Source organism: Carassius carassius, chromosome 30 (assembly GCF_963082965.1).
Source record: "Carassius carassius chromosome 30, fCarCar2.1, whole genome shotgun sequence".
NCBI classification, from domain to species: domain Eukaryota; kingdom Metazoa; phylum Chordata; class Actinopteri; order Cypriniformes; family Cyprinidae; genus Carassius; species Carassius carassius.
The window spans coordinates 2,395,606-2,418,220 of record NC_081784.1 but is presented as its reverse complement, the minus strand read 5'-3'; the positions used below and the strand labels follow the sequence as shown (position 1 = coordinate 2,418,220).

Genomic DNA, 22,615 nt, shown 5'->3' with positions numbered 1-22,615 from the left:
AAAAAAAAAATTTTATATATATATATATATATATATATATATATTTTTTTTTTTTTTTTAAATAAAGAAAATAAACAATTGGAAAAACAATTCTGGCTGCTTATATGGGCTCAGTGCTAAAAAGCTTTTCTACAGATAACCTAATTACAAGCAATAGCAAAAAATAAATACATATTTAAACTACAGATATCAATATTTTACTTGTGGCATCGATGTATCGTATCGTCAGACATCGTATCGATGTATTGATGAATCATTACACCCCTATTATTTAGTCTATAGGCCTACCACTTCATGTGAGCATATGTTTTTGGATAAAATCAGACATAATACATCCAACTTTATATTTAGAGTCTGATAATAATAAAATAGTCAAATTTGTTGATTATATAAACAATCAAGCAGCTGGTATGCACTATGCTTTGTTAACATACTCTAGGGATGCATGTAAAATAAGATCTACTGCATGTGTATTCTGGGTATTTGTGAGACACACACCTCTGCCGAGGTCCATCTCAGTGCAGCGTTGCTCTGGGTTGTTGCGGATTCGGCACTTGTACACAGCTCCAGGTGATTGAACCGAACTGCTGAATGATGAGTTTGCTCTGGGCGCCCCAACCACAATCCTACAGACATCAAGAGAAACGGTCACTGAACATCACAACACAACTACACACACACCCTGGGATGCCTGGGACAGGAGTTTTTCATCATTATAAAATGGAAAACCAAACTATCTTTTGCAGGTCTGTTTATTTGTCTGTAAGTGTCATGGATGAATAATGGAGATGCCTAATAACTGAATTAGCCCGGGAGGTGGTTTTGCCTTGTTGTACTGTCATGGTTTGGCTCTACAATTCAGTGATGCAAGAACTACATCATCATCTCCACTGAAGCAAAGGCAATGATTTGGGCGCTGGCCAGTGTTTCCCTTTAAACTTTAGGACAGCCCTTGGAAGAAAGACTTAACATCTGTTCAGTCATATGAGAGGTTGCAAAAAGTTGCATGTCTGAAATGTAATGGCAAGAGTTAAGTCATAAAAGTAAGGGAAAACATTGCACTTTTGTAAGCGTGAGCTGAATAATGTAAGAGAATTGCATGAACATGAATGTGATTATTTTGTGGTGCATTTGTAATCACAGTCTAAAAGCCCTAAATGTCGTTGCCTTAGACAACAAAATGTAATTCTCCAAATGCCGAAGGAGCTTTTTTCCAGAATAACTCACTTGTTCATTTATATATATAGGATTATATACATATATAAACTTTATGTTTGTTTTTGTATAAAGTCTTAAGACAGTTAACCTATGAACTGGAGCGCCAAAATACAATTTGAAACAAACCTCAACAGACTAAAGAGACATCATATTTATTGTCACCCTTAAACCAACTATAAGACGCAAAACTGACTGTATGAATGTTTAATCCATTCCAGACTCACCAGCGTGTGTTGTCATGGACGTGCTCCAGGACCGAATATCCAAAAAACGTCGCCTCTGGTCCTCGAAACAGCACGGGATGGTGTAAATCAAGGTTGAAGGAATACGCCAAAGATATTAAACACAAACACACAAAACCATCCAAAGTGCTTCTTTTCCGTGTATAAAATCCCGTCATTCTGTTGCGCATCCTCAGTGCTGAAGTCAACCCGAGGAGAACTTTATAAAAGCTATTAAATCTTTCTATAGAGTAATGGAAAAACTACATTTATAGGATTACACTGCTTCCTTTTCTTAAATGTGTGGATTAAACGCATGCAAACAGGGTATGAGTTTGTGGATCGGAGGCTTGGGTCATTGCATGGCTCTTCTTCTCTTCTGCAGAGTCTCTGGAGTTTCTCTTGGCATTAAAGCGCTGCGCTCGAGATGACGCGTGCGTTGTTGCGCGCGAGCATCACATTTCACATTATAAACCGAGGAGCGCGCGGCGCCGCGTCCACTGGCGACATCTACCGCCAGCGCTCGGAACTGCAACTCATTACTGGCGCTATACAGCACAACATGAGCACATATTACAAACTGTAATGTAAATTTAGCTGCAATGCAAAAAAAAATGATAATGATAATAATAAATAAATAAAAACAGGAATATTGTGAAATATTATTGCAGTTTAAAATAAAGGTTTTCTATTTTAATATGCTTAAAAATGTCATTTATTCCTGTGATCCAAAGCTGAATTTCCATCAGCATCAATACTTCAGTCTTCACTGTCATCTGATCCTTCAGAAATCATTCTTAAATGCTAATTTGTCATCAATATTGGAAACAATATTTTGCTTCTTAATGTTTTTTTGGGAACCTGTGATACTTTTTCAGGATTCTTTGGTGTATAACAGGTTAAAAATAATTATTTTTGAGAAGAAATAATTGAATATAAATGTTATTAAACATTTGTAAAAAAAAATATCCACTAACATTCAATAGTTTTTGATCAGTATTTATTTTTGACATATATAACAAAAAGAATGCGTAAGACGTAAAGACTTGACGTAAAGTAAAGACTTGTAAGAAAATATTTTTATTTTAAATAAATGCTGTTTAACATTATTCCTCAAAGAACTCTGGAAAAAAGTATTACCGGTTTAAAAAAAAAGTAAATAGAAATTAAAAAATAAAGCAGCACAACTGTTTCCAAACTGATAATAAATCATCATATTAGAATGATTTCTGAAGATCATGTGACACTGAAAACTGGAGTAATGATGCTGAAAATACAGCCTTGATCACAGGAATAAATGATATTTTAAAATATATAAAAATAGAAAACCATTATTTTAAATTGTAATAATATTTCATAATATTACTGTTTTTTTTTCTGTATTTCTGATCAAATAAATGCTGCTTTGGTGACCAGAAGAGACTTCTTTAAAAAACATAAAAAATCTTACTAATCACAAACTTTTAAACAACAGTGCGTATTTTATATATATATATATATATAAAACAAATTATAAGCATTTGAATACTGATACTAAAAATGGTGATTTTTTTTTAAAGTTATATATTCTGCTGTGTATTAAACTATATTTACATATTTATACACACACGATCATACTGTATATTCAGTGTATAATACAAATTTGCTCATTCTCAGAAGCATATCTGAATGCAGACACTAAAATATAATGATAATGTTTAATGGTTTTTGGTGGTCCCTGTAAATATCATGGTAGATGATTATGGTAATCATTCAACACAATATCTCTTGTACAAAATCTTTGCATATTTAAACATTATTTGGTCAACAGTCATTATATTATAGTGAGAATTAATCTGATGCTTAACCAGTCTTCCCTAACAACTGCAACATACAGCAATGTCACCACAGCTTCTGCATGCAGAAAAAGAGAGGCTTTGAATGTAGTGTAAATAAAACTTTATTAGTAGTCTTAAAATTTATAAACCGCCTCAAAGTGCCCTATATGACAGAGATTTATAGCCTTTTATTTCAACAATGATTATTTACAATATGAAGCGTGGTTCTAACTAGTCAGTTTCCCCGAAAATACAGTATGAAGTTACACAAAAACATAGTAAACAATCAGCATACTATGAGCCTGTGTCTTTATATCGTACATGTGCTGTGTAGATAATTAAAGGGACATTTCATCTTACCTTAAAACTGAAAAACAGGAAAAATAGAGATAATCAAGCAAACCGAACCTTACAATTATTGCACAAGTCTTAAATCATACAAATGCAGCTTTAAAAAAAGAACCGTCCACCCAAAAAAAAAAGAAAAAAAGAGAAAGCAAGAAAAATCCACGTAATAAATTATTTCTGACAAGCTACAAATGTAAGAATATTCTCTCTTAATTTCTTAATCTAACCAAGTTCCCTTGTACCATTAACTGTGCACGCACACAGACAGACAGACAGACAGACAGACAGACAGACAGACAGACAGACAGACAGACACAGACACACACACACACACACACACACACACAGACACACACACAGATAAGAAGAGCAGGCTCTTTCATGTCAGTAGCATCTCTCAGCAGCAGTAGCAGGAGAATCTGTCGTTCGGTCAGTCAGGTTCAGACACAGATCTGGTTCCACCTTACCGGAGCCAAGGCTGTAAAACACACAGATGGAGAACAGAAGCCCAGTTACTTCAGACACACGCAGTAAAATCACCAGCCAAATACATGACATCATCTGAAGAAACACGTGACAACTCATTAGCTCGACAGACATTGCTTAAGAAAACGCTCCAATGCTTGTGTGTTGCTATGCTGTTCCTAAGGAGTTTGAGAGATGTTACTATGCAGAAACAAGATGCATTAAGAGTTGAACACGTTGAAGATGGCCAAATATTTCTTTTGTTGATTTTTATTTTTTTCCATTTAGTTGTAAGCAGCAGAAGATACTTGTATGTTTCCCGAAACACAAATTAAGTACAATTTACCTTGATCTTCAAATTCCAAAAGTTTCCACCCCCAGCTCTTAATGCATCTTGTTTCCTTCTGGAGCATCAGTGAACATTTGAACCTTTTTTAATAGTTGTGTTTGAGTGCCTCAATTGTCCTCAATGTGAAAAGATGTGTCTCAAAATCACACATTCACTGCTGGAAAGGGTTCAAAGATGCGATAGAAGCTGGAAAACTGAAGAATCTGCAGGACCTTAAAGATTTTTCTGAAGAACAGTTCTCAGTTTAACTGTTCAGGGACTCATGCACAACCATCACAAAACAGAAAGACAGTCGTGGATCATCAGGTAACAGCACACAGTGTTAAGAACCAAGGGTTCACAAACTGTTGAATGGGGTTATTTTAATTATTTCAGCCATTTTTGTGTTGTGGACTAAATGTAAACATCTTTTATGTACAATATCTTACCCAGGATAGTATTAAATAAAACAAATAGCATGCATTTAGTATGATCTCTCTTATTTTGTTAAAATTATTCACATTTTCACAGATTCTGCAAGGGGTTCCCAAACTTTAAAACCCCACTGTATGTTCTACTACAGTTACTATGATCTACAACAGTGTTAGATTTTTATTATTATTTAAGAAATTAATGCTTTTATTCAGCAAAGATGCATTAAATATCACAGCAAGTACATTTATATCAGTTTCCACAAAAATATACAACAGCACTGTTAATAACCAGAAATGTTTTTTTTTTTTTTTAGCAGTAAATCAGTATATTAGAATGATTTCTGAAGATCATGTCACTCTGGAGACTGGAGAAATGATGCTGAAAATACAGCTGCACATCACAGAAATCAATTATATTTTACTTTATATTAAACAACTGGAGAAATTGAAATAAACGTCAGGAATTCTGATATAATGATACTATATCAACTCAATGGAATACTGGAAAGGAAAGAGAAACCTTATAACAAACCATTTGATAAGAAACACATATGGGCTTCATTTAGCATCTCTAGGCCCAAGAACTGCAGAATGAACATCAGTGCATCAGCGCTGTACATCTGGGATGCATGTTTCAGCCGGTTTGTTAACATATGGAGAGTCTTTGAAGCCTATGCTTACACTCACAGCTGCTTCTGTATACTACAGACACGCTCACCATCACACGGGAATCCTCATGCTCCAGAAGCTTCTGCGCCTGGTCCGGAGGAAACTTCAGCATGGATGTTAAAACCTTGGCCATTGTCTGAAAAAACAAGAGGCAACAGAAAAAAAGAAATTAAACTGAAATTCAGAATTTAATGTTATAGTATAAAAGCAAGAAATGACAACTTAAAGGGATAGTTCACTCCAAAATAGAAATTCTGTCATCATTTATTCACTGTCCATATTTTTAAGAATGTGTGCAAACAAACAACTGATGGTCCCTATTGACTCCCACAGCAAGGAAAAATACTATGGGAGTCAGTGGAGATCAGAGATTTTAATTTTTTTTGGGGTGAACTATGCCTTTAAAATAATTGTATTTGTTCATCAATCATGTTTTCTGTTTTTACACGAATGTACAGTTTCATGAAATGTTGGACCAGAATGGAAATTACGACTATTTTACAGAAAAGAGACCCTCAATGTTATTTTAGTAATATTTGTATTCAGTTGTAGTATTTATTCACTTTTCTAATTTAATTTAATTTTAGTTTTAGTCATTTTATGAGCATTTGTCAATTTTATTAAATTGCTTATAAATATATAAATATAAACATACACATAATAGTAATATATACGCTATAATATAAATTAAGTTTAACTTTAGAACATGCTTTTTTACGCAAGCAGTGCGTATTTTTTCCGGCGTCCATGTTAATCAATGAGTGCATTCACACCAGGACCAGGAGCAGTGCGTGAGCGTCAAGCAGGAGCGTCGCGTGAACAGCAGTGCAGCAGGGGTTTCGGCGTCCGGTCTATTTTTGCTGTGCTGCTCACGCTCAATTAAAGTGAAAGCACACTTTTGATGGACAATAAATGTGATTTAACACAAAACGTGCTCAAAATGCACAGAATAAGCATGTCAAGAGTTTTAACAACAATGCCAATGTCTAGTGTTTTCACAATTTTGCCAGAAAAGAAAATTAAGTAAAACAAATATGTATTTACCCATATAAACATTTTATTTAATCGTTTTGTATGAAAGTATGGTGTATTGTTATAAAAACAAATGTTGAAAGAATTATACCCATTGTTTGAAAACGTATACGCTTCCAGTGTGAATACTCGCGAGAGTCTTCAGCTGTAGGTGACACCAGGATCTTGTCTTCACGACAACAATATCTATACTTCATGTTGAGCATAAATATGAAGCCTACTGATAAAGGACACCGTCAACAGTATTGACGGCAAAATAGACGATGTTTGACAGGTGCAATATGCCAGTGTGTCACCGGCCTAAGGTTTTCAAAAGGCATCACGCGAGTGTGAACATCACTACAACTAGGAAAAAAACGATTGTAATTCAAACGCAGCTCCTGTCGGCATTTAACGCAATAACGCAATAACAAAATCTGAGTAGGTCTAAAAACTGAAACGGTTGATGCTGCACTTTACACTTTGGAAAAGTTATATATATTTTTTAAATATGAGCAGACATACAAGCTGGGATTGGTAATGCTGCACTGTAATCATAGTTATTTATTTATATTTTATTATATTTTATTATATGATATTGGTTTGAGACTGAGAGTATTTTATTAAGTGGAGAACTTTGCAGCAGTATTTTATTTCTTATTCTTTTTTTATTTTATCTATATTTTATTAAAAAGTATTTAAAAAAATTGAAAAAAAAAGTTTATAGTAATAAACAACCTGCAGTTTAATGTTTGCATTTCTTTCCCTTACTGTACCGAAAATGAACCGAACCGTGACTTTAAAACCGAGGTACGTACCGAACCGTGATTTTTGCGTACCGTTACACCCCAATATATATATATATATATATATATATAAATATATATATATATATATATATATATATATATATATATATATACATATATATAAAATATTTCATTTATTATATATATTTATTTCATATACACACACATATATATACGCATACACACACACAACAAACGTATTAATAATCTCAGTACTTACTTCAATGTCAGCTTGTTTTATTTCGGGGTTTTTCAGTAGTACTAACTTTTTTTGTTATTTTAAAATGTAATTTTTTTGTTATTTAAATCAGAGGAATACATTTTGAATATTTGTATTTTTAGTTAACATCAACAACGCTGCCGCCCGTCTTTAGCGGAGCTGCTGCCCTGCACTGTTCTGTGAGCAATTACATCTGGCAAAGACAAAACGCTCATGATCTGCTGCCTGCTGGGTAATGAGCCCTAGAGAGATCTGCCAGCACCCATACACAGCTCTAATCAGAACCAGTGCAGCCGTCCGCTTCAGCATCTCTCTTATAATCATACAGGCACTAGTGGGTCATGTGATGAGAACGAGCCTCCAGGTCGCCCGCAGGACTTCCTCTCTGACAGGGAGGCCTCTAGTGATGTCATAAGGACCGACTGTTTATTCGCAGCGAGGGAGAACCCTGCTGCCTTCAGGGCAGCATCCACTGAGCTGTTAATTAGTCCTGGCTTAACTGACCAGATTCCTGCTAAACGGACACAAAACGTTTTCATGGGAATTAGTTATTTTACAGGCTTCCATCCGGACTCCCCATCACACTTATTTACTGCATCCTTCCTCTAACAAATGGCATTATTATGTGGTGGAAAACTGTGCATTGTGGGAAAGATAATATGGGTTTATCCTACATGTGCAGTAGCTACATTTTTTGTCGCTTTCAAATCAATGTTATTTTAATATTATTTATCTACTACTTATAATTTATTGAGTATTTGTTTAGCATTTATTAATATTTTACATTAGATTTTATTTTTATATTTTCAGGTTCTCGTTTAATCTTTTTCAAATATTTCTGTTTGGCTTTTATTTATTTTCGGTTTTAAGAATTTTAGCACCTCAACTAATTTAACTTCTAGTGGCCAAAGCAGTCTTTCCAATTTTCATTAAAGTTTTCCATCTAGTGTCATATTTTATTTTAGCTTTATTTTAAAAAAAACATGATTTTCAAGAGTTTCAGCTAACAATAACAACACTGATCCTCATGTAACCTAAAATTAGATCAATATTTGCCATGTTGACCATCCTTGCCATTTAATTACTATACAATTTTTAATTACATGAAAATTAATATAAATTAATGAAGTTTCAGAATTTCAGAAAACCCAGTGTGTTTTTGTTTGTGTGTATATGTATATGTATGTATGTATATATGTGTGTATATATATATAAACACATTTGAACAATTCTGTTCAAATAATACTGTATAACAACTGTATAACCAAAAGCAGTCCTTTCCTGAATCAAATCATCATAAAGTGTTATAATAACCCCAAAAATGTACCTTTGTCTCTCTTCCCATCATGTACTCAAACAAGACCTTCCTGAGGTACTCTAATTCGGTCGGCTGGGTGAAGGGGTCTACGCTGTTGTGTGACATATCTGTAGAGACAAACCAACCGCAGATTCATCATAATCATTATCACAGAGAACCTAAGAGAACTAGAGACATTAAGCTCAGTTTAAGAGGAAACAGTTGCTGTTTTTCAAGTAAGCCTGTACAGAATCATAGCTGTTCCCTCGTTCGCTCCAGTTCTGCTAAACGCCGCTCTGTCAGGGCCGTAATTAAAACCAGAGCAGCCAGATGACGAACTTATAAATCCTCCAAACACTCATCTTCTAACAGTTGAACCAATATAGTCAGAAAGGATGTAAAAAAATTTAAAATCACAAGATCGGATGAGAAAATATGTGCATTGCTACAAATGCAACTAGAAATGATGAGTCAAAAATTGTAATACAGTTTAGGGTTTTGTTTCAAATCTGAAGTGTGGCTGATAGTAAGAGTTAATCTTTCAGAACCCTACGGTGGAGATCGAGGACACTTTTATCTTACTTTGACATGTATAAGATAAGCACGAATTCATACATTCATTAAACACACACCCACGACCCTTGCGAGGCAATAATCAGCCTGTAAATCACTTCCAGCGGCGTAGTTAAGAGCGCCGGCTCACAGAGACGCTGGAACACTATAATGACACCATTGTGGCTAAATACAAGAAGCTTTGGCTCAGTCGAGGTGGGGGCCTTTCCGTTTTCCACTCTCCTTTTAATGGATGAAGAAGTGAGAGCAGAAACAGAACAGGAGACGCTGAGACCGTGAATGAACAAAAAACAACATGAGTTATAAAAAAAAGCATGTCGGAAAACCTGATGCAAAGCGAACGACACAAAATTATCCAGTTCAACATCTACGACAAAATTACACAATTTTGTATCTCAAGGAAAGCGATGTATTAGATGCACATAATAAAAAACTAAAATACTCAATTTAACGAAAGCCACAAAAATTCCCATTTCTAATAAATGCTGTTATTTTGAAATATAAAAATAAAACAAAAATAAAGTAAATTGAAAATTCAGCATTGCGTCACAGGAATAAATTAAATTTTATATTAAAATATTAAAAAGGTTTTTTAAACTTATAATACTTTACATTTTAGTGTATTTTTCATCAAATAAATGCAGTCTAGGTGAGACGTGGATTCTGTCAAAAACATTTAAACAATCTTACAAACTCCAATTTACTGAACAATAGCGTGCATGCTCTTGCTAAAAAGAATATGCACATGTGGTAAACATCATAAGCGTCACGAGCACCCCAGATGTGCAGTTAATCTTCAATAATGTCTCATGGAAGTGATGTAAGCATTAAGCAATTAGTTTTATAAGTGAAACTGACTTTTGCATTACAGTATCTAGCGTGCACAAACAACACTGGAGGTACAACCGATCAGCCAGCCGTCTTGCCTCATTAAACCTGTGAATGACTGGCAATTAGCAGAAGGAGCCGTGTGTCTCTCTGGAAAGCCCATTTAACCAGTGCTTAAGACACTAGGGTGGTGAACGTCCAGGAACAGAAAGCCTGACAGAGAGAGCTGGGACTCACGGTGTCACTGAAACCCAAACAGGCTTTTGATCAGAAGCATGGAGAAATGAGGGGCTAATAAATAACCCGACCTGTCCGACTGACCCCAAATCAGCCCAGTCTGGGTCAACAGGGACGTAACACGAGCCACACCGAGCGCTCTCATCTCCAGAACAACACTGTTTGAATGATACAGAGGGACTGGTTTATGACCGCTGTTAGCACATGCTTAAACTGTTGACTGCATAATGAACAAAATCCATAAATACTATCAATGCAGAGAAATTTCAGTGTCATTTCAGTGCTCTATGGTGTTTTTGAAGATACCTATGTTAGGATACCTATGTTATAAAACCTAACAAGCCATTTACTTAGACAGTTTGTAAGGCATCACAGACACACTAGAAAGAAAGCACTTTCTTTGGAACAAATTCAGCATTGCAAGTATATTTTGCAGATTAAGCAATTGCAGGATGCATTGTAACAATCTCTGTGAAAAAAGAAAAAGTTCGATTTAAAAAGTTGAAAGCACTTCAACGGTCAGTCTTCAGTGTCACATGATCTTCAGAAATCATTTTAATATACTGATTTGCTGTTCAAGAAACATTAAGATAAAACATGTTGTACTGCTTCATATTTTTTTGTGGATAATGATACATTTAAATTTTCCAAGTTTATTTTAAGAACAAAAAGTTGAAAAGAACAGCATTTGTTTGAAATATAAATAATTTGTAACATTATACACATTTAAAGTCACTTTAGAGTAATTTAATTCATCCTTGAATAAAAGTGTATCTGTATCTTTAAATATATGATTATGCAATGCAAATTGCTTGATATTATGCTTTACAATTCAATATTAAATGACTGGTGCACCTGAAAACAAACATTTTGTCTGCATTTTCTTCCTTTCACATCCAAAACCCATATGACATTCATTCCACCAAGGAACATAAAAGATTTTATTTTGATGCTGATGCTGCTCTTGTCCAAACCTTGCAAGTATTAAAGACACAGCACATCTTTCCTTGAATCTGGGGTCATTCATGGGAACTGGGGCAAAACACAGTCTGTGAAAAGCATTCGATTCAGAGAGGAGCTCTTCGACACCAGCAGGGATGATTTTCTCCTCTAGCTACCCATATGTTTAAGCTCCACATGTGTGTGTGATTGATAGCAGGGTTGAAGCGCTGCTCTCCTGCGGTGACTGATCGCTCAGAGCTAGTGAGAATAAAGGTGAGGTTTATCTGCCAAGGGTCAGTGTGCCACATCATTCATTAACCTCTGGGAGTTACAGGAGATACTTGACAAGCATTTTAAAGTCACTAGCTGGCTAAAACTCCCAAATTCACATTACAAATAGATAAATAACAGTGAATAACATCTGGATAACAGCTGGCTTCAGAAACATCGGTCTGCTTGCCCACAGCTAGACAATATAGCATTCAAAAACCATCTTAATAGAAAACAGTTAAGGTTATTTACCTCTATAAGAGCTTCCCAGGTGAGTCACCACTGCGGTTTTATGGGAGCGTCTTAGTTTGTCTTCTAGAGCATGAATCTTAAAAAAAAAAAAAAAAGTTACACCTCTAGTGCAAAACTGACCTTTAAGACCTCAAGCTTGTGTCTATATTTTTATATAGGTTTGAGAAATTAAATAACAGGAACAGACTCTTTTATCCAAAGGAACTAGACAGGATTTTAATATTTTCAGACTAGACTTAAATTGATTGACTGTGCTCACACTTAATATAATAACTTCCCCAAAAAGTTGATATCTTTGTACTTTTGGTTGCACTTGTGGTGTTCCTATTCAAAAGATACCGGCCTACAAAAAACAAATAATAATAATTAACCCCTGCTTATAAATATCTCATTATGCTATTTTATCACCATTATGATTATTTGTATTTCTTTTTTGAACTCACAGATCGTAGGCCTTGTTGATCTGGAGCTCATGCCTTTTTCACTAAGATCAAAGAAATCTACGAACAGTTCCAGAAATAAATACAATTGCTAATTGAAAGAAAACAAGTTAACTAAAAGACTGAATCCAAGATATGGTCATAATACAGCATAATAAAAGATTTACATGCAATTTTTAAAAGACCGGTCATTAAGTTATGATTTTCTGTACAGCACAATGGCTGCACAGAAGTATGGCCCAGAGAGAAGGAGGATTATAAAAATCAAGGTTTGTCCAGTGTGTGCACCTCCCCGTGTGAGTTTGCATTCGTGTGTGGGGAGATAAACAGCATGAGCTCTGCTGTAACTGTTTGTAAAGTTGAAATAAGAGTAAACAGATGTGCAGTGTAATGAATCTAATCTCATTTCGGTTTTATACAGCTGGAGGAATGTGACGGTTGGTAAATGCTCCTCTCATTCTTTCATTGTCATTTGTTAACACTTCTTAGGGATAAAACATACTATATGCAACTTAAGCATGCAAACGCGAGCATTTCTAGCTCTTTCTATGGTCAGTTTCCTAATTCAGGACAACATGACAGAGCAAGCTAAAGTAAGTTAAACTGTCAGCGATGTTTATAGCTAGCTCACTGTTTAGTGGCACAGACACTCAACAAGCTAAGCTCTCTGTCTTTCTATTAGTACCATATTTTCCGGACTATAAGTCGCACTTTTTTTCATAGTTTGGCTGGTCCTACGACTTATAGTCAGGTGCGACTTATCTATCAAAATTAATTTGACATGAACCGAGAGAAATGAACCAAGAGAAAGCATTACCGTCTCCAGCCGCGAGAGGGCGCTCTATGCTGCTCAGTGCTCCTGTAGTCTACACTGAAAACATAGAGCGCCCTCTCGCGGCTGTAAATGGTAATGCTTTCTCTTGGTTCTTGGTTCTAAATAAATGCGACTTATAGTCCGGTGCGACTTATATATGTTTTTTCCTCATCATGACGTATTTTTGGCCTGATGCGACTTATACTCAGGTGCGACTTGTAGTCCGAAAATTATAGTCCGACTTATAGTCCGAATAGTCTTCACTTACCCTGTCGTGGTATTCCTGCTCTTTTAGCCTGGCTTCACTCAGCATGGTCGTCTTTTCTGCAAGCTGAACCTAATTGGACACAGAGAGAAAGACCAGAGGTCAAAAATAGAAACAAATGAAAAGAGCAACATTTAGAGGTACAGTAAGATTTTTTAATGTTTCTGAAAGAGGTCTCTTCTGCTCATTAAGGCTGCATTTCTTTGATCAGAAATACAGTAAAAAGTATAATGTAATTTATTTCAGTGATGCAAAGCTGAATTTTCAGCATCATTACTTCAGTCTTCAGTGTCACATGATCTAATATACTGATTTGCTGTTCAAGGAACATTTCTAATTATTATCAATGTTGAAAACAGTTGTGCTGCTTAGTAATTTTATGCAAATTTGATTTGATGAATAGAAGTCTAAAAGAACAGCATTTATTTGAAATGGAAATCTTTTGTAACATTATAATTGTCTGGCACTTTTGCTCAATTTAATGCATCACTGCAGAATAAAAATATTAATTTCTTACTGAGTTTTTTTTTTCATATTGAGCAGTCCTTACAAGTTAGTTTCCAGGGGATTTCATCCGAAAAGTAAATAAAAATAAAACCTTACCTTTAACTCGTCAAGACCCTGAAACACAAAACAGAATCGGTAGGTCACACAACTGCATAATTATGTAAATATGGACCACTTTATCCTGAACAAGGCTCAAGTTTTTGCCTCTTTCCAAGCATGCAGTGCTCACCACGGCATGAATCTAACAGCTCAGGATGCTCTCGGAGTGGTTAATTGAGAACCGAGACTGTCTGTTTAAGGCCTCTTTCTCAGGGACGCATTTCAAAGCTTCTCAGGAAATTCATTCTTGTGGCCTATACTGGATTGAGTCTATTACACTGAATCTTAAGAATCTGTAAATTAAGTCTATTATGTGACTAGAGAGTGAGACTCTACATTGTAAGACTTGACTGTCAAGGTTAACTTTTTAGGTAAATAAATGTTTAATGCCATTAAATGCATCACTGATAACACATGCAGCTGATTTGACATTTCAACTTTTTGATTCCGAGATTTACATCTATATTCATTAACTTAAGATGCTTATATCTTACAAATGAGGAACACAAAAAAGTAATTAATGCTAAAAATATATATATTTCTAGTCAGAATAAGAGCAGCAGGATAGGTGTCTGACACCAAGAAACATGCAAAGATACACAGAAAGAAGAAAACAATGATAAAGAAAGACCTTCTTTGACATGTACAATTTGCCCAAATTTGAAGGGTTTTCCATCATTATGTGTTTAATGGTTAACTAGTTCATTTATAAATCAAATTTATATGGGAAACATCACTTTGTATGTTAAATTTATTGTCGAAGTTCAAAAAATACAAATATAACATGATCAAACACTAATGCTGCAAGCTAATGGCAAATATTAAGAAAAAAAAATCTTAAATAAGATTTATTATTTTAACTATGGCTTTCCGTTTTAATAAAATATATTACATTAATTTATCATTTGTTATATGATTATTTATTATTATATAGAAACGTATTTATATAAACATTTATGGACTAACATAACTTTAGTATATAAAATATACATAAATATATAATAAAAAAAAAATTATATTATTATTATATATAAATTAACACATTCTCTAACATACAACAACATATGAGATATATGTATAACACATATATATATATATATATATATATAAACTTTTTGGTTTGCATGTTTAATTGCATTATTTTTAAATAATTAAATTAGTATAAAATTTACATTTAATTAAACATGGCAACTCTCATTTTCATGCATATCCACACAAACCACAAAAATAAATAGCTCCCAGCGGGACATGGTGTGTAAACTGTGGCTGTACCTGAGGGCCACTGAGACTCCTCTGCTGTAGCTCCTCTAACTCCTTCTGCACCTCCCACACGCGGTCGCCCATCTCCACCTCACGACTCTACAGGGAGACCAAACTCTGAGCAAATGTGTCCTTTCTCTTCAAACCACTTTACAGTGTTGCCATACTGTAATCGTTTTCAGGTAATAAACTTGGGTCTTAAAATGCATGGGTAAACAATTAGATATACAAGATCTATCACAAACAGTTAGCATACATCTCTGTTAGGATGTATGCAAGCAGCATAAGGCCTGCATCATTCCCTACAGCTCTAGGGGGAGTTTGAAGTGCTAGTTGACTGAGGTAAGTGTTTCCTGATGATACACAAACTATTAGCTGAAACCTGAACTCACTGACTTTATGTGGTGGAATTTAGCAAAAGCAATAAACTCCTTGCAAAATTCTTCCCATGTCTTTCTATAAAGTTGAACGTATAATGCATCTTCTGGCCATTAACTCACAATTGCATACAAAAGCTACAGTTTCGCGTTATTTTGCCGTACCTGAAGGACCTGTTCGTAACGCTGAACTGTTCTGTTCAGGTCTTCTTCCTTCTGAGCGATTATTTTCTGAAGTTGACTGACTTCTTCTCGATGGCTATTTATAAGCTCGGTTTCCACACCCTGAGCTTTCTCTGTGAGGAAAAAATAAACAGGAAAGTACAGTAAGAATACATGAAGGTCACCATGCAGTTACTAGTAGTATAAAACACTAAGTTCCACACTGAATGCATTACATGGCAGGATTGAAAACACATGGTAAACCAATCATGAATTTCATATCTCATATTTCCCGTGGCCAGTAAATCAGCAAATGTGACCAACTATGAAAACACAGGTCGTTTATGTCCTCAATGCTTTCCAGGACTATCAGTACTTGGTTTTATTTGGTGTTTTTTTTTTTTTTTTTTTTGCACTCAAAGGAGTACTTCACTCCAAAATGTCTTTTATGTCCTCACATTGTTCCAAAAACAGTAAGAATTACTTTCTTCTTTGGAATAAAAAAATGCATGCATAATGTTCACAATGCTCCTTAAATAAAAAAATAAAAATAAACAAATGAGGACTAATGTTGCCAGATTTTTCACTTTTGGGTGAGCAATTATGAGTTCAGATTTGCGAGATATTAACTCTCAACTCTCAGAAATGTGAGATTTATACTTTAAATTTGTAGGAAAAAAGTCAGAATTCTAAGAATTAGTCACAATTCTGAAAAAAAGTCGAAATTGCAAAATATTTACTCATAATTTTGACATTTTCCTCAGAATTGCGAGTTTATATCAACCAATTCGGACTTTATAACACAACTGCAAGTTATAAAGTCAGAATTGGGAGATAGAAATTAATCTAGTAATTTTTCCTCAGAAGTGGAATTTATAACTCGCAACTGCGAGTTTATATCTCGCAATTCTGACTTTATAACACACAATTTCGACATAATATCCTGCAATTCTAATTTTCTAGCAATTGTGAGTTTATATTTCACAATTCTGCGTAAAAGTCAGAATTGCGAGTTTATATCATGCAATTCTGAGAAAAAAAATGTATTGCCAACTACAAGAAGAATTGCGAGATGTCAACTTGTAATTGCTTGAGAAAAAATAGTCAGAATTGTGAAAGTCACAATTACCTTTTTTGATTTTTTATTCAGTGTAAGAAATTGGCTTCTATATTATACCCATCTTAGTCTTCTGTAAAACAGTACTACCATAGTAGCATTAGCAATAATTTGTACCGTAGAGCCCTAAAACAGTTTTAGGAGACTCCTAGAAATAAGTCATATGTTCTTCTTACCAATGGTTTCCTTTATTGAACCTTCCAGTTCCTTTTCTTTCAGGGCAATCTGGGTGTTGAACTCCCTCATTAACTGCTTAAGAGCTGAATTTTGTTTCATTTCCATATCTTCCATTTCAAGCCTGTTTAAAAAAAGATCAACCATATGAACCCTGGTAAGAATACTGTAGCATAACATATGCATCCCTATCCTCAACTGTTTCTAAAATTGTCACTTAAATCTTACTTGAGCTTCTTTTCGCTTTCCTCTGTCATTTCTTTTTTCAGGAATTCCAGATCCTTCTCATGTTCTTTCCTTAGAGACCGAAGGTCTTTCACTAGTCTGGTGTAATCTTTGTGAAGCTTCTGCTTTTCATTCTCAACCTCTACCAGCCTTCTCTGAAGATCACTCTCTGAGGTGTTTGTATTGTTGATTAGGCACTCATTAACGGTCTCCCCGTTTCCTTGAGTTGAACTCTGTTGTGCTTTTAGCTCATTTTCTTTCTCTTCTAGCCTCTGCTGCAAATCATGAAGCTTCTCCTCATATTCCTTTACCAACAAGTCCTTTTGACTTGTCCAGTCATCTTGGTACCTGACAGTTTCCACGTTTTCCTTGGCCGCTAACATTGCAGGCTCCATTCCTAATCTATTGGAAGTCATTTGCACTTCAGAAACATGTTCCATCTCAACTTCTTCAATCTGTTTCTCCTTGATCTGTTCTTGAAGATCCAAGCAAGTCTGCTGCAGCTCCTGCACTTGAGTTGTCTGTTCAAGCAGGTCTGCTTTAAGGCGACTTACCTCGGTTTGGTAATTTGCAATCTGCTCATTCGATTCTGAGAGTTTGGTCTCAAGCTCTCCAATTCTTGAAGAAGTTTCTCTAGCAGAAGTAGCAGATTGCTCCTCTTTTGCAGAAATGTCTTTGTGAAGAGCAGCAAGCTTATCCTTATACATATCTTCTAGGTTTTGCAGAGAGGCCTGTCTTTCCTTGTTTTCTTTCTGTTGCAATTCTTGTAGATGTTTTTCATGCTCTTCCTTTAATTTTGCATTGGCCTCCTCCATTGTCTTCTCAATTTCCTCTAGAGAGTTTATCCGTTCTTCTTTTTCAGTCTGGGTTTGCTTTATGCCTACCAACTGTGCCTGCAGGTCTTTGATAGACTGCTCCTTTTCCTCAATTTGTGATGTCAGCTGCTTACGAATCATGCCAATCTTTTGCTCTGCCTTCTTCTTCAACTCAGCTACTTTACCAGTTGTTTCAGCTGACGCCTTTTCTTGGGCTGCCTTCACAGCCTCTTCTTTCGCCCTCAGGATCTCAGCCTTCTCCCTCTCAAAGTCATTTCGCTGGGATTCCAGTTCCTGCTTGGCTGTTTCAATGTCTTTCCTCAAAGATTGAAGACTTTCCTCAGTTTTCTGGATTAGGGCACCATTTTGAGAGCTTTGGTCCTGAGCTTCCTGAACCTGCTTCATCAACTCCATCTTTTCATTCTGCCTAACGGTAAAGTGCTGCTGCAAATCAGCTGTGAGTTGTTCTCGCTCTTTATTCCGCAACTCTAGCTGCTCCTCCAGATCACAAACTTTCTTTGAGCAGCTCTCCAGCTCTGAGGTCAAGGCATTAACTCTTTGTTCTTTCTCGCTAAGAGCCTGGTCCATCTCTGACTTAGTAAGAGAGTGATTGTCAATGCTAGCAGTGAGCATCTGAAGTTGGTTGTCCTTCTCAGCAATCTGCCTCTCCATGTCTGCAACTTTATCTTGAAAAGATTTAACAGAGCTGTGACTCTGACTGAACTTCTTTTTCAGCTCAGAAAACTTATTCCTAAGTGAGTCTACCTGCTCTTGAAGCGAGGTCTTCTCTTTCTCAAGCCTTTCCACCGTCTCTCCCATTCGGCATGTAACTCTTTCCTTGTCCTCATTGTGCTGCTGATTCAGCAGAGATATGGCTTGTTCTTTCTCAGTTATGCTACTTGCTAACTGGGTCTTCAAGTCATTTATGACTGATTCTAGATTGCTGATTTGCAAAACATTTGCTTGGAGATTTCCTGATACGTGTTCTTTTTCCTCACAGAGCTGCTTGATTTGAAGTTCTTTCACAGAAAGTACTTGGGAATGATTCTCTGCATTGGATTGCAGAGACTCTCTTTCGGTTTGTAAGGCTTTAAGAGTTTCTGAACTTGCCCTAAACTGAAGAGTCACCTCATCAAGAGAGCTCTTTAGATTATGGTTCTCATCCAAAGTCTGCTGAAGTTCTTTCTCTAAAGTGCTTATTCTGTTGTCCTTCGTCATGATAATATTTCTTAGATATATGACCTTATTCTGATGATCTATCACTCGGCGTTGTAACTCCCCAACTCGTTCCTCAACTTTCTTACACAGTTCAACAGAGAAACCATCCAACTTAGTCTGGGCTTCCTGACAACACTGCACAAACTCCTTTGAGATGGCACACAATTGCGTCTGGAACTCTTTTTCTTTATTTTGGAGTTCAGCAGTTTTTTCTTCTAGTGTTCTCTGGAGATCCTCGCCCTCTTTACACCTGGACGTTTCAACCATATTCAACTTTTGCTGGGTGTTTACCAACTCTTCAGATATGCTCTGGAATTTCGTTTTATTAGTTTCCTCAGCCTTTCTCAATTCGTCCTGCAAATGGTTTCTTTCAGTCAAGGCCTGGTTCAGATTCTTTTCCATGGTTTCGACTTGTCTTGTAAGTATACCCTCCCCTTCAGATAGATTTTCCAGCTTGCTTGCAGCCTCCCTGAGCTCTGTCTGTAGTTTCTGCACAGTGGTTTCCCTCATGGCAAGCTCCTCCCTGAGGTTCTGGATGTCTTTCATAACCTGTTCCTTTTCTTCCCTGCTGGCAACAAGCAGCTGAGAGATCTCTTCCAACTCTTGGGCTTTTTCTTGCAAAGACTGAGCATGTTTTTCTTGCAACTCCTCCTCAAGCTGATTGAGTTTCTCCTGCCAGCGACGAATAAGATCTTCATGCTCCTGTTTATGAGTCAACTGAAGCTTGACTAAGTGTTCTTTGTGATTGGCCTCCAAATCAGACATGGCGGTGCTGAGGCCCTCAGAGCTTGGTTGCTCCATGTCAAGGATCTTCTCCTTCAGTTGCTGGTCTTTCAATTCTATCTCTTGATCTTTCTTGGATAACTCTGCTTTGGCATTCTCCTCTTGATCCTGAAGCTGCTTCTTCAACTTGTCCTGCACTTCCTTGGCTTTCTGCTTGAACTTATCCATCTTGTTTTCCTGGGATTTCAGCTTGCAATCCATGTCTTTCCTAATGTTCTCAAGTTTCTTCTCGTGAGAACTCTTCTGGTCTTCCAGCTGCTTCCTCAACCGGTTCTGCTCCTCTTGCATAGTTTTGCAGGTTGCAGCATGCATATTTTCTTTTTCAGACAGTTCCCTCTTGACTTGCTCCATCTTCTGCACTAGTTCCTGAAGTTCACTTGTCTTTTGCTCAAGATACACTTCTTTCTCCCGACCATCATTGCGCACTGCCTCAAGGGTTTGCTCAAGATCTTTCACTTGATTCTTGGTTTGCTGGAGTTCTTCAGTAAGTGTGCTAATCTGAGATCTTGATTCCTCAAGGGCCTCTTTATTTGACTGTTCCCTGAGTCGAAACTCCTCAAACTGTACACTTCCTTTTTGCAAAGTCTTTTCTCTAAGCACATGTTCCTCCAGTATTTTTTCCTTCTCCTCCAACACAATCTTCAGCTGATTTATCTCGTCTTTCAGCATTTTCTCCTCCCCTGCACACGACTGTTCTTTCTGTTTCACATCTTCAATCTCAGCCTGATATTTTGCTCGTTCTTCCTTCAGTCTTTCCTCAAACTCTTGTCTTGTAGTTTCACTAGTTGTCTCCACATTTAACAGTCTCTCTTCTAACTGTTGTTTACTATTTAGTACCTCACTAAGCTCAGAAGACAGGGTCTCAATCTCAGTTTGTTTGTCACTCAGTTTATCAAGCATCTTTTTGTTCATGTCTTCCACATGAGAATGGAACTGTTCCTCCTTGTCTTTTCGAATAGATTCATTTTTATGTTTCTCCACAAGCTCCTCCACAGCAGCATCACGCTGCTGATTAAGGGCTGTTATCTGCTCTGTCTTTGTCTTTTCTAGCTCCTGCTTATGTACTTCTTCTAAAGCAGCTATATCAGCCTCATGTTTCTTTCTCTGCTCTTCTAGTTGTACAGATAGTTTATCCGAGTTGGCAGGATCCTTCTCCAAGCTACCTAGACAACTCTCAAGTTCTTGAATTCTCTGTATAAAAAAATATATATATATTTTAAGGATTGTACAGCGCTAAGATATGGAATTGCTTACATTCACATTCTCATGCATGATGGCTTCATATCTATGGGTTCATTTGGCTATTCGACTACAATAAGGATATCATGTTAAGCAATCCTTAGATAAGGTGGCAGATTAAATCACCGTTCTGGCTGACTCCAACTCTAGCTGTAGTTCCTTGGCTTTGTTCTCTCCTTCAGACTGAATCACAGCTTTCTGCAGCTCAGCCTCCTCCAGTGCAAGAGACACCTGCTGCTCCTTTTCCTGTGCAAACCGCAACAATTCCTCACGACACTGTTCCTATGGTAAATAAAGTGGATTGGTGCAAATAGCTAATATTAGCATGAACTGATTATAGTTTACCAAAGAAATTAAAAGTAGGGCATACCACTGCTTGTTTGATATGGGCACTTAGTTCCTGTTCTTTGTTAGCCATAGCTTCTGAATGTAATCGTTCCATTTCCTCAATCCTGTCCTCTGAGGATTTCTGAAAAGTGGCAAAATTAACATTTGTCATGTTTGATGGGACATTTTTAAACACTAATACTGTAATGCCCACAATGCAAAACTATTTCCAGTCCATGTGTTAAAACCAAGTTATGGTAGGTACAGTAGCATAAATGGCCTGCTTAATTTAAACGGTCAGAGAGGATGGGGAATTATCATAATTTTTTATCAAAAGTTTTATTCATTTTTATTATTGCCACTTCAGCATTAAAGGTTATATTCATGGCCAAATTTATTGTTATATTATTTAAAAAAAGAAATAACACAAAATGCGGTTAATAGTAAAATAACAACAACATAAAATATCTTACTTTAATATTTGAAAAAAAGGTTTTCATATGAAATCTTTTTAATTATTTAAAAAAGTATGAAAAAACGATAAATGACATCATTATCATTAATTAATTTACATTTAAACAGAGTGTATTTTACATTTTCCCATGGATATAAAAACACCTTATTAAAAGGCTATGTGGAAGAATTAAGTTGATTGTGGGTTATAATGCTGATTGTATTGGGATGTTTGATTATAGGCATCTGGTTATTTGGGATAAAATGTAAAAAATTAGGTTGTGTTTAAAATGACTACAAGATTTGGTATCTTGTAAGGAATATATAATATAAAATTATACATATATTACAAATAATGGAACTATTGAGAATTGTATAAGGGGTAAGAAAAGTCCCTTTCG

General features: G+C 36.0%; 2 protein-coding genes across 5 annotated transcripts in view; both read right to left on the bottom strand.

Moving 5' to 3' along the window:
- Positions 1-1,791, bottom strand: part of LOC132110398 (integrin alpha-9-like) — an 81,708-nt gene extending 79,917 nt beyond the window's left edge. Inside the window, exons 1-2 of the mRNA XM_059516968.1 lie at positions 1,443-1,791; positions 499-626 (exon numbers count right to left, since the gene is read on the bottom strand). Of these exons, the coding sequence (XP_059372951.1) occupies positions 499-626; positions 1,443-1,630 (316 nt within the window). The 5' untranslated portion in view covers positions 1,631-1,791. The remainder of the gene's footprint in view (positions 1-498; positions 627-1,442) is intronic.
- Positions 1,792-3,360: 1,569 nt separating this feature from the next.
- LOC132110397 (golgin subfamily A member 4-like) overlaps positions 3,361-22,615 on the bottom strand; it is a 45,932-nt gene continuing 26,677 nt past the window's right edge. For 2 of the 4 annotated variants that reach the window (XM_059516967.1, XM_059516964.1), the window contains 13 exons: positions 21,805-21,903; positions 21,561-21,716; positions 17,383-21,386; positions 17,157-17,278; positions 15,867-15,997; positions 15,337-15,423; positions 14,062-14,079; positions 13,462-13,530; positions 11,940-12,015; positions 8,868-8,965; positions 5,550-5,636; positions 3,929-4,082; positions 3,361-3,852 (listed from right to left, as the gene is read on the bottom strand). In XM_059516967.1, the coding sequence (XP_059372950.1) occupies positions 4,068-4,082; positions 5,550-5,636; positions 8,868-8,965; positions 11,940-12,015; positions 13,462-13,530; positions 14,062-14,079; positions 15,337-15,423; positions 15,867-15,997; positions 17,157-17,278; positions 17,383-21,386; positions 21,561-21,716; positions 21,805-21,903 (4,962 nt within the window). In that variant the 3' untranslated portion in view covers positions 3,361-3,852; positions 3,929-4,067. Of the gene's footprint in view, positions 3,853-3,924; positions 4,083-5,549; positions 5,637-8,867; positions 8,966-11,939; positions 12,016-13,461; positions 13,531-14,061; positions 14,080-15,312; positions 15,424-15,866; positions 15,998-17,156; positions 17,279-17,382; positions 21,387-21,560; positions 21,717-21,804; positions 21,904-22,615 lie in introns of all 4 variants that reach the window. The other 2 variants (XM_059516965.1, XM_059516966.1) reach the window with 2 other exon arrangements.